At 38.2% G+C, this 14,464-nt stretch overlaps 2 protein-coding genes across 2 annotated transcripts; both read left to right on the top strand.

The window, feature by feature from the left end:
• The first annotated feature begins 1,723 nt into the window (after window positions 1–1,723).
• Window positions 1,724–7,894, top strand: LOC135195856 (uncharacterized). Its single transcript, XM_064222368.1, has 8 exons — window positions 1,724–2,101; window positions 2,227–2,521; window positions 2,853–2,990; window positions 3,324–3,532; window positions 3,778–3,913; window positions 4,733–4,843; window positions 6,765–7,088; window positions 7,779–7,894. Exons 1-8 carry the CDS (start codon window positions 1,724–1,726, stop codon window positions 7,892–7,894), a joined length of 1,707 nt encoding a protein of 568 aa, XP_064078438.1.
• Window positions 7,895–8,606: 712 nt separating this feature from the next.
• LOC135195855 (uncharacterized) lies at window positions 8,607–10,561 on the top strand. Its single transcript, XM_064222367.1, has 4 exons — window positions 8,607–8,899; window positions 9,157–9,402; window positions 9,848–9,858; window positions 10,182–10,561. The coding sequence occupies exons 1-4, from the start codon at window positions 8,607–8,609 to the stop codon at window positions 10,559–10,561; spliced, it is 930 nt and encodes a 309-aa protein (XP_064078437.1).
• The last annotated feature ends 3,903 nt before the right edge of the window (window positions 10,562–14,464 follow it).

The raw sequence follows: 14,464 nt of genomic DNA, 5'->3' as shown, positions 1-14,464 counted from the left end.
CTTTGTATCGCTCTTAGCTCGACACTGTGGGGTTTTGTCTTCCGTATAACCTCTCCTCATCAGTGAAGAATATTCAAGAAAAAAATCAAAAGAATACTTTTTAAATATTAGAAACGTCTCCCAACCAACTCGATATGAAATGAATTCCTCTCCAATCTTATTAGAAGAGAGCGCGCAGAGAACACGTCTTAAATAAACACCTAAGACACTGAACAAATTCACGTATCTTCGTCCTTTAAAATTTAGTGGCCCCAGTATGGGTGGTGCTGTTTCATCCTCTCCAATCTGTTTGTGTGCAGCATCAAAACTCCAAAGACCAGGCAGGGGAAAGGCTTTTATCTTATTTTATTTTATTCTATTTTTTTTTTCTCAAGGGATCAACGTACCTCTTAGGTACAGCAGATAAAAAGATTTCAAAGTATGATAATGGAAGCAACGGCCTCCATGTCTGTAACTGAAAGATCATGTATAACTACTTCTTCGAAACGTATCATAGTAGCTGGTAATATTCTATAAACACAAGAAACAACTCGCACCCATACCGGTCTTATCTGCCAATTTCCTTACACACACCACTCACGTCATACCCTTATAAAGTTAAAAAGTAGCTGTGAAGTAAAACAACGGAGCATGTCATAAAAATGAGTTGAAATAACTAAGCTACGAATGTCATGTACCTCAATAAAAAAACAGGTAGATTTCATTATGACTTTGTGTCACAGTTTGTGTTTATATATTTTGTTTAGTGTTTAGTATTGAAACTATATTTACATCATAATAAGTACTGTTTGTATGTATATAGGGATTTCAGAGTTAAAGCAGAGTTAAAGACCCAACTGTAATTACCAACGAATTCTTGTTACCGTAATGAAGATTGGTAATTGACATCTTGCTTTGGACAGTTGTTTAGTTACTGTTTCTCTCTCTTCAGAAGTGAAATGGGGATCAGCAGAAATAACTCGTGAGTGCATTCGTGGTGCTGTTGTGCGGAAGAGGTCGAGATCCCTGCCACCTTGGATTTTATACATCAGCCCTACTTGAAAGTGCTCTTCGTTGGCGTTGGTTGTTTACCGTCACCGAAGTATTGGTGCTTGTGTTTAGTGGTAAATGTTACGGTATCGCAAAATGTGCACTGGTCGCTATGATCGAGAGTGTGTGTTTATTGGCCGGTTTCGAAGTCACGAAAGCATGTTTGAGGGTTGTGGCCTTATGCACAAGGGATAAGTGACCGACCGCACGGCAGTATCCGCGAGTGTACTCGGTATCTTTTCCCTGTATTTTGATTGTTATTAAATATGATACCTATTGCTTATATATATAAAATGTAAAATCAGATAGCAATCATTTTTCTATTTGTTACAAACGTTATTATTGATGAAATGAACACCGTTCTTTTACTTATTGATATTTATTTGACATTCATTATACTTACGTGACTATTCCATTTATTCACTTTTATTATCAATTAAATAATTAAATGTTATATATATTTGCTATGTTATAATTAAAACTTTAAAAAGCTCATATAATTGTTTATCACCACTTCGTCTACAACAGTTAAAAGACTAAAAGAACCTTCAAGTGCTATTGCATAGCTTGTGTTTAATATTTATTAACTATTGAATAGTACTTGTGACATCTGGCGACCGTGAAAGGACGTAGGCAGTGGTTTAAAAAGATAAATAGTGTTAAAATTGAGTAATCTGAAAGTCAGTCGGTAATTATGTCTTCCATCGCGGAATTAACAGCTCTCGGCAAAGAGCTTGGTTATGAAGGCGAAGACCTTAGAAGATTTGTAAGTGATGAACAAAGTGCTTTAAGGGATATTAGAAATAAGGAACGAGAATTAGAACGTGAAAAACTAGAAGCTGCTCGTGAGGAAAGAGAAAGGGAACGCCAGGAGAAAGAAAAGGAGCGTGAATATGACCGTGAAAAAAGTGAGAGAGATAGAGCTCATGAGATTCGTTTGTATGATATGCAAGAATCTTTGCAAAAACAGGAGATTGAGAAATTGAAACTGCAAAAAGAAATAAAGGACTCGCCAGTTAATACCGAAGGTTCCGACACTGAAGGTAACCAGAGTTGTGGCAGGCAGTTGCAGGTACATCTGAGAGAGCGATTACCATTATCGCTTAACAGAATGATTGAATTAGCAGAAAGTTATGTTCAAGCTCATGGAGGTTTATTTCATAATTCTAGATATTTTTCTACAGTACGTATTGACAGGAGTTGACTTATCCTGGGGAGCGCATCCTGAGCGGGACTGCTAAACCCATTCGATGTCCACCCTCTATTAAGTGTTATAAATGTGGACAAGTGGGTCATAAGGCTTCAAATTGTCTAGAATATGCAAAGGGATCCAAGAAAAATGGTCATGCTGCAGCAGGAGAAGTTGTTTATTGGACCAGAAAGGGCCGTAAAGGAAATTTTAAAGATCCTGTTGTGGATATAAATAAAGAAGTGTTTGAAAATGATCACACTGAGTTGGCAAGTGTTGCTTCTGATATGCCTGTCGAGGAGGGTATTTTATACGGGAACCCAGTGAAAGTTTTGAGGGACACTGGTTGTACAACTGTTGTAGCCAGAAAAAGACTTGGTGCCTGTTGAACATTTACTGGTAAGAGCAGTAGGATTCGATATATGAACAAGAATCTTGTAGGAACTTATCCTTTGGCTGAAATTTACATTCAATCGCCATTTTTCACGGGTACTACCCTTGCTGTGTATATGGAGGACCCTCTTATGATATCATAGGCAACATCCCTGGAGCAACAAGGTTGGAGGGAACCCCACATCCGGCGCTGTATTAACGAGAGCTGGTGCAAAGAAATCTCAATCTACATTCCCAAAAGCTGAAAAACGTCAGACTCTAAGATTTCTTGGGACATGGATTCAAAGGAAATCAAGAAAGAGCAAAGAAGAGGATCCAAGCTTAAGATCTCTGCGAGATGATGCAAGAACTGGTAGAGCTATTACTAGAGATGGAAAAGGTAAGGCAGTTTTGGAGAGAGGATTGTTGTTCAGAATATATTCAGACCGAGGTATTGAACACAAGCAACTATATTACTGTTTAAGATTCGAGAGGGCGTGATGAGCATGGCACATGAAGGAATACTTGGAGGTCATTTGGGTGTCTGAGAAGACCTTAGGTAGAATAAGGCAGGAATTTTACTGGCCAGGTATTGGGGCAGCAGTAAAGAGATTCTGTCAGTCGTGTGACATTTGTCAGAAAACTTATCCTAGAGGAAAAGTTGGGAAGGTACCTTTGGGAGAGGTACCACTCATTGACACTCCTTTTAAACGTGTTGCTGTTGACTTGATAGGACCTATTTTGCCAAGAAGTAGTTCTGGTAACAAATATATCCTGACCATGGTTGATTATGCAACCAGATACCCTGAAGCCATAGCCTTACCGTCTATCGAGACTGAGCGTGTAGCTGATGCCTTGTTGAGTTTCTTTTCCAGAGTCGGGATTCCTGAAGAAATGGTGACTGATAGAGGCAGTCAATTTACATCGCAGATGATGGACGAAGTTAGAGGTCTTTTGTCAATCAAGCATTCTTCCTACGACCCCTTATCATGCGATGGCGAATGGTCTAGTTGAAAAGTTCAATGGAACGTTGAAATCTATGATTAAAAAGATGTGTGCTGAACAACCTACTACTTGGGATAGATACCTGCCGGCAGTTCTCTTTGCATACCGAGAGTCTCCACAAGCAAGCATGGGGTTTTCTCCTTTTGAATTATTATATGGGAGAACGGTGCGTGGCCCTTTAGCTATTGCTGAGAGATTTGTGGGATAAGGAGAGAAATGAGGAAGAGGTAAGAACTACTTACGATTATGTATTCAACCTCCGAGAAAGATTAGAAGAAACTTGTAAGTTGGCCCAAGAGGAATTGAAGAAGTCGCAAGGTAAATATAAATTCTTTTTTATGATAAAAGGCTAAAAATAGAACATTTAAAATTGGCAGTGAAGTTCTCTTACTATTACCCAAGGCTAATAATAAATTGTTACTTCAGTGGAAGGGTCCTTTTCCTGTTGTTGGTATGAGAGGGAAGATGGATTATGAAATTCAAATAAATGGGAAAAGGAAACTTTATCATGCTAACTTGCTTAAAGCTTACATTCCTAGGAATAAAAGTTCTGTAGAAGTTCGAGAAAGTGGAGGTACAATTGCAGTGGTCGAGGAGGATCCACAGGAGGAATTTCTCACCCCTACTAGTGCCTGATACTGGACCTTCACCTACTTGGGAACAAACCAATCTGAATAAGGAATTGCAGGAAAATCAAAAGCAGAATCTGGAGGCTCTCCTTAGCACTACAGAGCGGTAATGTCGGAGATTCCCGGGGGCGCACTCACGTGATCAAACACCAAATCAGGTTGGTAAGAGAAGAAATTGTTAAAGTAAAAACCCTACAAATTCCCTATGCTTTGCGCAGAGATGAATTCAGAAATAGAATCTATGAAAGTTTTGATATTATTGAGCCTTCAAGTTCTCTTATTCAGCCCCTATGGTAGTAGTTCGAAACCTGATAACTCAAAGCGAATTTGTCTAGACTTTAGAAGACTGAACGCCTTAACTATTTTTGATAGTGAACCTATGTGTGACCCAGAGCAGATATTTGCCAGCTTAAGTGGAAGATATATTTCTCTAAGATGGATTTATCCCGCGGATATTGGCAAATTCCTCTGGATGAGGATAGTAAACAGTATACTGCATTTCAAACAGATTTAGGACTGTACCAGTTTAAAGTGCTCCCATTTGGACTTGTGAATGGGGGCCCCGCCCCAGCCACTTTCAATAAGATGATGAGAAGTTTATTTGCAGGTTTAGAGGGGGGTGAGTTTTTTTGTTTTTTCCTAGATGATCTGATAATTCATTCGAAAACTTGGGAGGAGCATTTGTATCTTTTGGAAGAAGTTTTGCGTAGACTAAAAAAATCTGGACTAACTGCTAAACCTACTAAATGTTTCTTTGGCATGTATTCAATTGAATATTTGGACACGTTGTAGGCGAGAATAAAATGTGGCTACTAAAGATAAAGTGGAGAAAATAGTTAGTGCAAAACATCCGAGGACCAAGAAGGAATTACGTTCATTTCTGGGATTATGTGGTTATTATCGCAAGTTTATTCCAAATTATTCTACTATCGCGTCCTGTCTTACAGATCTCACCAAGAAAAATCAGCCTAATGACCTTTTGTGGGAGGAAATGCATGACCGGGCGTTGTTCTCTTAAGAACAAAATTGCTGCCGAGCCTATTCTTTTACTTCCAGATTTGCAGGCTGGAATTCGTATTACGTACAGATGCTTCGAACGCTGGATTGGGTGCCATATTCTGCAAGAAGTGGATGGAGTGAAGCGTCCGATTGCTTATGAAAGTAGAAAATTGCTACCGAGGGAAAACTAAGTATGCTGCCGTGGAGAAGGAGTGCCTTGCCATAGTCTGGGGGGATTCAGAAGTTCGCAGTCTATTTGTATGGAAGATACTTCGTTCTGGAGACTGATCACAAGCCCTTGGCTTATCTTCAGAACTGCTCGAGAAATTAAATCCAAGATTAATGAGATGGTCATTGAGTCGAGCAACCCATATCAATTCAATACAAGAGTTTATCAAGGGTTCAAGAGAAATGTTGGAGCTGATTTAATTTGGAGCAGATGTGAAACCTGATATATAAGTTAAGTACAGAAAATTGTTACTTTTCTTTTTTAGGGGGAGGTATTGTCACAGTGTGTTTATATATTTGTTTAGTGTTTAGATTGAAACTATATTTACATCATAATAAGTACTGTTTGTATGTATATAGGGATTTCAGAGTTAAAGCAGAGTTAAGACCCAACTGTAATTACCAACGAATTCTTGTTACCGTAATGAAGATTGGTAATTGACATCTTGCTTTGGGACAGTTGTTTAGTTTTACTGTTCTCTCTCTCTTCAGAAGTGAAATGGGGATCAGCAGAAATAACTCGTGAGTGCATTCGTGGTGCTGTTGTGCGGAAGAGGTCGAGATCCCTGCCACCTTGGATTTTATACATCAGCCCTACTTGAAAGTGCTCTTCGTCGGCGTTGGTTGTTTACCGTCACCGAAGTATTGGTGCTTGGTGTTTAGTGGTAAATGTTACGGTAATCGCAAAATGTGCACTGGTCGCTATGATCGAGAGTGTGTGTTTATTGGCCTTGGTCGAAGTCACGAAAGCATGTTTGAGGGTTGTGGCCTTATGCACAAGGGATAAGTGACCGACCGCACGGCAGTATCCGCGAGTGTACTCGGTATCTTTTCCCTGTATTTTGATTGTTTATTAAATATGATACCTATTGCTTAGCTTATATATAAAATGTAAATCAGATAGCAATCATTTTTCTATTTGTTACAAACGTTATTATTGATGAAATGAACACAGTTCTTACTTATTGATATTTGTTTGACATTCATTATACTTACGTGACTATTCCATTTATTCACTTTTATTATCAATTCAAATAATTAAATGTTATATATAATTGCTATGTTATAATTAAAACTTTAAAAAGCTCATATAATTGTTTATCACCACTTCGTCTACAACAGTTAAAAGACTAAAAGAACCTTCAAGTGCTATTGCATAGCTTGTGTTTAATATTTATTAACTATTGAATAGTACTTGTGACATCTGGCGACCGTGACAGGATGTAGGCAGTGGTTTAAAAAGATAAATAGTGTTAAAATTGAGTAATCTGAAAGTCAGTCGGTAATTATGTCTTCCATCGCGGAATTAACAGCTCTCGGCAAAGAGCTTGGTTATGAAGGCGAAGACCTTAGAAGATTTGTAAGTGATGAACAAAGTGCTTTAAGGGATATTAGAAATAAGGAACGAGAATTAGAACGTGAAAAACTAGAAGCTGCTCGTGAGGAAAGAGAAAGGGAACGCCAGGAGAAAGAAAAGGAGCGTGAATATGACCGTGAAAAAAGTGAGAGAGATAGAGCTCATGAGATTCGTTTGTATGATATGCAAGAATCTTTGCAAAAACAGGAGATTGAGAAATTGAAACTGCAAAAAGAAATAAAGGACTCGCCAGTTAATACCGAAGGTTCCGACACTGAAGGTAACCAGAGTTGTGGCAGGCAGTTGCAGGTACATCTGAGAGAGCGATTACCATTATCGCTTAACAGAATGATTGAATTAGCAGAAAGTTATGTTCAAGCTCATGGAGGTTTATTTCATAATTCTAGATATTTTTCTACAGTACGTAGTGACAGAGTTGACTTATCCGGGGAAGCGCAATCCTGAGCAGGACTGCTAAACCCATTCGATGGTCCACCCTCTATTAAGTGTTATAAATGTGGACAAGTGGGTCATAAGGCTTCAAATTGTCTAGAATATGCAAAGGGATCCAAGAAAAATGGTCATGCTGCAGCAGGAGAAGTTGTTTATTGGACCAGAAAGGGCCGTAAAGGGTAAAGAAATAAAGATCCTGTTGTGGATATAATAAAGAAGTGTTTGAAAATGATCACACTGAGTTGGCAAGTGTTGCTTCTGATATGCCTGTCGAGGAGGGTATTTTATACGGGAACCCAGTGAAAGTTTTGAGGGACACTGGTTGTACAACTGTCGTAGCCAGAAAAGACTTGGTGTCTGTTGAACATTTTACTGGTAAGAGCAGTAGGATTCGATATATGAACAAGAATCTTGTAGAAACTTATCCTTTGGCTGAAATTTACATTCAATCGCCATTTTTTCACGGGTACTACCCTTGCTGTGTATATGGAGGACCCTCTTTATGATATCATTATAGGCAACATCCCTGGAGCAACAAGGTTGGAGGAACCCACATCCGGCGCTGTATTAACGAGAGCTGGTGCGAAAGAAATCTCAATCTACATTCCAAAAGCTGAAAACGTCAGACTCTAAGATTTCGTTGGGACATGGATTCAAAGGAAATCAAGAAAGAGCAAGAAGAGGATCCAAGCTTAAGATCTCTGCGAGATGATGCAAGAACTGGTAGAGCTATTACTAGAGATGGAAAAGGTAAGGCAGTTTTGGAGAGAGGATTGTTGTTCAGAATATATTCAGACCGAGGTATTGAACACAAGCAACTAGTATTACCGTTTAAGCTTCGAGAGGGCGTGATGAGCATGGCACATGAAGGAATACTTGTAGGTCATTTGGGTGCTGAGAAGACCTTAGGTAGAATAAGGCAGGAATTTTACTGGCCAGGTATTGGGGCAGCAGTAAAGAGATTCTGTCAGTCGTGTGACATTTGTCAGAAAACTTATCCTAGAGGAAAAGTTGGGAAGGTACCTTTGGGAGAGGTACCACTCATTGACACTCCTTTTAAACGTGTTGCTGTTGACTTGATAGGACCTATTTTTGCCAAGAAGTAGTTCTGGAAACAAATATATCCTGACCATGGTTGATATGCAACCAGATACCCTGAAGCCATTTAGCCTTACTGTCACATCGAGACTGAGCGTGTAGCTGATGCCTTGTTGAGTTTCTTTTCCAGAGTCGGGATTCCTGAAGAAATGGTGACTGGATAGAGGCAGTCAATTACATCGCAGATGATGGACAAAGTTAGAGGTCTTTGTCAATCAAGCATCTTCCTACGACCCCTTATCATGCGATGGCGAATGGTCTAGTTGAAAAGTTCAATGGAACGTTGAAATCTATGATTAAAAAGATGTGTGCTGAACAACCTACTACTTGGGATAGATACCTGCCGGCAGTTCTCTTTGCATACCGAGAGTCTCCACAAGCAAGCATGGGGTTTTCTCCTTTTGAATTATTATATGGGAGAACGGTGCGTGGCCCTTTAGCTATTCTGAGAGATTTGTGGGATAAGGAGAGAAATGAGGAAGAGGTAAGAACTACTTACGATTATGTATTTCAACCTCCGAGAAAGATTAGAAGAAACTTGTAAGTTGGCCCAAGAGAATTGAAGAAGTCGCAAGGTAAATATAAATTCTTTTATGATAAAAAGGCTAAAAATAGAACATTTAAAATTGGCAGTGAAGTTCTCTTACTATTACCCAAGGCTAATAATAAATTGTTACTTCAGTGGAAGGGCCTCCTTTTCCTGTTGTTGGTATGAGAGGGAAGATGGATTATGAAATTCAAATAAATGGGAAAAGGAAACTTTATCATGCTAACTTGCTTAAAGCTTACATTCCTAGGAATAAAAGTTCTGTAGAAGTTCGAGAAAGTGGAGGTACAATTGCAGTGGTCGAGGAGGATCCACAGGAGGATTTCTCACCCCTACTAGTGCCTGATACTGGACCTTCACCTACTTGGGAACAAACCAATCTGAATAAGGAATTGCAGGAAAATCAAAAGCAGAATCTGGAGGCTCTCCTTAGCCGCTACAGAGCGGTAATGTCGGAGATTCCCGGGCGCACTCACGTGATCAAACACCAAATCAGGTTGGTAAGAGAAGAAATTGTTTAAAGTAAAACCCTACAAAATTCCCTATGCTTTGCGCAGAGATGTGAATTCAGAAATAGAATCTATGAAAGTTTTGGATATTATTGAGCCTTCAAGTTCTCCTTATTCAGCCCCTATGGTAGTAGTTTCGAAACCTGATAACTCAAAGCGAATTTGTCTAGACTTTTAGAAGACTGAACGCCTTAACTATTTTGATAGGAACCTATGTGTGACCCAGAGCAGATATTTGCCAGCTTAAGTGAAGTATATATTTCTCTAAGATGGATTTATCCCGCGGATATTGACAAATTCCTCTGGATGAGGATAGTAAACAGTATACTGCATTTCAAACAGATTTAGGACTGTACCAGTTTAAAGTGCTCCCATTTGGACTTGTGAATGCCCCAGCCACTTTCAATAAGATGATGAGAAGTTTATTTGCAGGTTTAGAGGGGGTGAGTTTTTCCTAGATGATCTGATAATTCATTCAAAAACTTGGGAGGAGCATTTGTATCTTTTGGAAGAAGTTTTGCGTAGACTAAAAAAATCTGGACTAACTGCTAAAAACCTACTAAATGTTTCTTTGGCATGTATTCAATTGAATATTTGGGACACGTTGTAGGCGAGAATAAAATGTGGCCTACTAAAGATAAAGTGGAGAAAATAGTTAGCGCAAAACATCCGAGGACCAAGAAGGAATTACGTTCATTTCTGGGATTATGTGGTTATTATCGCAAGTTTATTCCAAATTATTCTACTATCGCGTCCTGTCTTACAGATCTCACCAAGAAAAATCAGCCTAATGACCTTTTGTGGGAGGAAATGCATGACCGGGCGTTTGTTTCTCTTAAGAACAAAATTGCTGCCGAGCCTATTCTTTTACTTCCAGATTTGCAGGCTGAATTCGTATTACGTACAGATGCTTCGAACGCTGGATTGGGTGCCATACTTCTGCAAGAAGTGGATGGAGTGAAGCGTCCGATTGCTTATGAAAGTAGAAAATTGCTACCGAGGGAAACTAAGTATGCTGCCGTGGAGAAGGAGTGCCTTGCCATAGTCTGGGGGATTCAGAAGTTCGCAGTCTATTTGTATGGAAGATACTTCGTTCTGGAGACTGATCACAAGCCCTTGGCTTATCTCAGACTGCTCGAGAATTAAATCCAAGATTAATGAGATGGTCATTGAGTCTACAACCATATCACTTCAATATAAGAGTTATAAAGGGTTCAGAGAATGTTGGAGCTGATTATTTGAGCAGATGTGAAACTGATATATAAGTTAAGTACAGAAAATTGTTATTTTCTTTTTTAAGGGGGGAGGTATTGTCACAGTGTGTTTATATATTTGTTTAGTGTTTAGATTGAAACTATATTTACATCATAATAAGTACTGTTTGTATGTATATAGGGATTTCAGAGTTAAAGCAGAGTTAAAGACCCAACTGTAATTACCAACGAATTCTTGTTACCGTAATGAAGATTGGTAATTGACATCTTGCTTTGGACAGTTTGTTTAGTTACTGTTTCTCTCTCTTCAGAAGTGAAATGGGGATCAGCAGAAATAACTCGTAAGTGGCATTCGTGGTGCTGTTGTGCGGAAGAGGTCGAGATCCCTGCCACCTTGGATTTTATACATCAGCCCTACTTGAAAGTGCTCTTCGTCGGCGTTGGTTGTTTACCGTCACCGAAGTATTGGTGCTTGGTGTTTAGTGGTAAATGTTACGGTAATCGCAAAATGTGCACTGGTCGCTATGATCGAGAGTGTGTGTTTATTGGCCGGTCGAAGTCACGAAAGCATGTTTGAGGGTTGTGGCCTTATGCACAAGGGATAAGTGACCGACCGCACGGCAGTATCCGCGAGTGTACTCGGTATCTTTTCCCTGTATTTTGATTGTTATTAAATATGATACCTATTCGATTATATATATAAAATGTAAAATCAGATAGCAATCATTTTTCTATTTGTTACAAACGTTATTATTGATGAAATGAACACCGTTCTTACTTATTGATATTTGTTTGACATTCATTATACTTACGTGACTATTCCATTTATTCACTTTTATTATCAATTAAATAATTAAATGTTATATATATTTGCTATGTTATAATTAAAACTTTAAAAAGCTCATATAATTGTTTATCACCACTTCGTCTACAACAGTTAAAAGACTAAAAGAACCTTCAAGTGCTATTGCATAGCTTGTGTTTAATATTTATTAACTATTGAATAGTACTTGTGACACTTTGTATCCGCGTTACTTTACAAAGCAGGTCATCAAGACATAGAAGTATTGGGGAATATCTGCAGCAAATTCCAAGGCTTTATGATCAATTAATTTACTGAGGAACGAACCCACATACTTGAAACAAATCAAGTAAACACGGCGCTACTTATCATTGCATGAACCAACCTCTCTCTCTCTCTCTCTCTCTCTCTCTCTCTCTCTCTCTCTCTCTCTCTCTCTGATGGGTCTTCGGTAACATTCATTTGTTGTTGCGACCCTCACTTCTAGAAGACGCATCCGTAAACATCAGTATTAAATGAGCATTCTTTCGTGGCTCTCACATGTAAGTACATTACTTCAAACTCGTACTACTCACGGTCATGTTTTTACCTTTATTCTGACATGCTAAGAAGCATTTGTGCTTACAGTATATGACTTTGGTCTTCAAACTGTGGGCCATGGTCTGATTATCAAGTGGGCCATAGACAATAAAAAAAAAAAGAAATGTAGAATTTAAACTTAAACAATTTATAAAAATATAAGTATATTTTCTTTTATCCGGACATATAACTATAAATAAACAGTATATGTAAAAATATGGAAATAAATAAGGTATATTTTGTTTTTCTTATTCTATCCCAGTAATTGTTCACTAGTTAATTTTTAGATCATAAAAATGGCCACGAAAAGATTCTGAGCATATTTGTTTGTATTGAATTTATGAAAACCTGTATTTTGAAATTATGGTAATAACATGTAATAAAATAACAGTTCCAGGAACTATATGCTGCATTTTGAACTATCAATTCCTATTCTAAATCTGAAGTAGTATGCCATGGGTATTTGGAGATATCCAAAGTAGGCCACGACCCCAAAAGGTTTGAAGACCACTTGTCCATGAGATGAGAATTTTAACTCTTATTCCGGGGTCGATATACATAACGCTTTCATTGTATGATGCGCCATCGAAGGAGGAAGACAGGCAGATAGACAGCCAGGCAAAGAATGAGAGAGAAGGAAAGGTATTTTGTTACTGTCGTAGAGGATAATTGCATACTTTGACTTCATGCTAGCATGAGCTCGTGTTTCTCCTGCAATTCTTCGTATTAAGGGGATGGCGTCATTTCAGCTCTCGGGCAAAATGTTGTAAAAGAAACTAAAAAGGCCCCCAACTGCAAGGTTTCCAAATACAAAGGAGAGTTAAATCTAGTGTGCTATATTTGCAATGGTCTACGTGTTCTTTTAAAATTCTAAGGGAACGAGTGTCATAGTTGTCTTTATTTGGATTATCCACAGAACAAATTGTTGTCTTTAACCACTCTCTCAAGGATATCAACTCATTTAATGTATTTAAATGGAAAACAGAGAATTAAGTTATGTTTTTTACATTTACTATATATATATGCCCCATCCAATACCGCCTGTAGCTTGTGTGAGGAAGAACCAGCATTACTACCACAACAGGTTTCAGGTAGCTTCCCTCCTAATCAAAATTTTCATTAATCGTAAGAAAGTAGTACACGTTCCAAGTACGAATCAAACTTGACCATATAAAATTGACCACCCAACGATTGCTTATGGCTGCCGAATGTAATCAAGACGATTCGCCTAAACTTCACTCAAGATAAATATCTACAAAAATAGACATCGGGTGGCTATTTTTACTTTTGCTGAGAAGTCGTGCAGAAAATACAAGGGGAAAATTCTAATTACGTACTCTCACATTCCATAGCCCAAATAGTTACAAGGAAAGACCAGTGTTTATAAATGACGTAGCCTAATAATAATAATAATAATAATAATAATAATAATAATAATAATAATAATAATAATAAGAAGAAGAAGAAGAAGAAGAAGAGGAGGCCACGGGAGTGTTTATTTTTATGATGTAATTCATAAATCATTCACACCAGCTTAGATTTCATTGCACTGAACCTTACGAAATGCTTGGATATTTTGCGTATTATTACACAGGTTTATTAGAAAAGCAGTTGGAAAAACGCCCCTTGCTCTCATTCTTTTAACATTCTGTCACCCGGCCCAAGTATAACTACATTTTTAAAAGTTTTATATGCATATATATATTTTTCGTATTCTGCTCTAGTGAAGCAGAAAACTGGTAAGATAGGGACAGTAACCCACTTTCAGTTGAACTAGGGGAAAATGAAAAGGAAAAGGGAATTTTTTTTTTTTATGACATACAAGTTTTATTCTTTGTTTTTCCATTGATTTCAGAAAGCAAATGTGAGTTAAAGATCGCTTTCGTAGTTTTCTTCGATTCCTCCTGCAGTCAGTAAAAACACACAGTTCTAAGGATAAGAATATTTCTTTGGACCTTAATCATGTACCATTTCTCTAAATTCTTTATTTCCAATCATTTTTGTATACCTTGACCATCTTGACTAAATATCTGGTTTTCATCATTATATTACACATATTCGAGACCATTTAAGAAACGACCCGCTAACCGAGAGAGAGAGAAGAGAGAGACGAGAGAGAGAGAAGAGAGGAGGAGAGAATACATAACTGCATAACTTTCTTTGTAAACGAAAAAAAGTAATTAATCTCACTGGCCATACAAACCCATACTCTGACTAATTATTTGTGAGCTTTATCGAAAGCCCTCAGTCAATATTCCAGAGGAAAACTCCCATTCCAGCATTTTTTATTGGCTGCGCCTGACGCTGCCTCTGAGAGAGAGGGGGGCAGCGCTATAAGCAGAAATGAGAGGGCGATTTTGCATCCCTTACGGCCGAGTAAAATTGCCCTTATTGGTCGTCAAGGCCTTGGAAAGACTGCCATTTTCCACGATAAATTACGTCTCTATGTCCGCA

The sequence above is a fragment of the Macrobrachium nipponense genome, chromosome 17 (assembly GCF_015104395.2).
Source record: "Macrobrachium nipponense isolate FS-2020 chromosome 17, ASM1510439v2, whole genome shotgun sequence".
NCBI classification, from domain to species: Eukaryota; Metazoa; Arthropoda; class Malacostraca; order Decapoda; family Palaemonidae; genus Macrobrachium; species Macrobrachium nipponense.
Note: the sequence above shows the minus strand (reverse complement) of the source record. Positions and strands in the feature narration are given on the sequence as shown.

What these genes read in the sequence shown, in the direction of transcription:
- LOC135195856 (XM_064222368.1), top strand. Translation starts at nt 1,724, where the DNA reads ATGTCTTCCATCGCGGAATTAACAGCTCTCGGCAAAGAGCTTGGTTAT. An exon ending in TGATATGCCTGTCGAGGAGG is followed by an intron (nt 2,522 to 2,852) that starts GTATTTTATACG and finishes CATTCCCAAAAG; the next exon opens with CTGAAAAACGTCAGACTCTA. An exon ending in TATTACTAGAGATGGAAAAG is followed by an intron (nt 2,991 to 3,323) that starts GTAAGGCAGTTT and finishes TTGACTTGATAG; the next exon opens with GACCTATTTTGCCAAGAAGT.
- LOC135195855 (XM_064222367.1), top strand. Translation starts at nt 8,607, where the DNA reads ATGGCGAATGGTCTAGTTGAAAAGTTCAATGGAACGTTGAAATCTATG. An exon ending in AGAAAGATTAGAAGAAACTT is followed by an intron (nt 8,900 to 9,156) that starts GTAAGTTGGCCC and finishes TTACATTCCTAG; the next exon opens with GAATAAAAGTTCTGTAGAAG.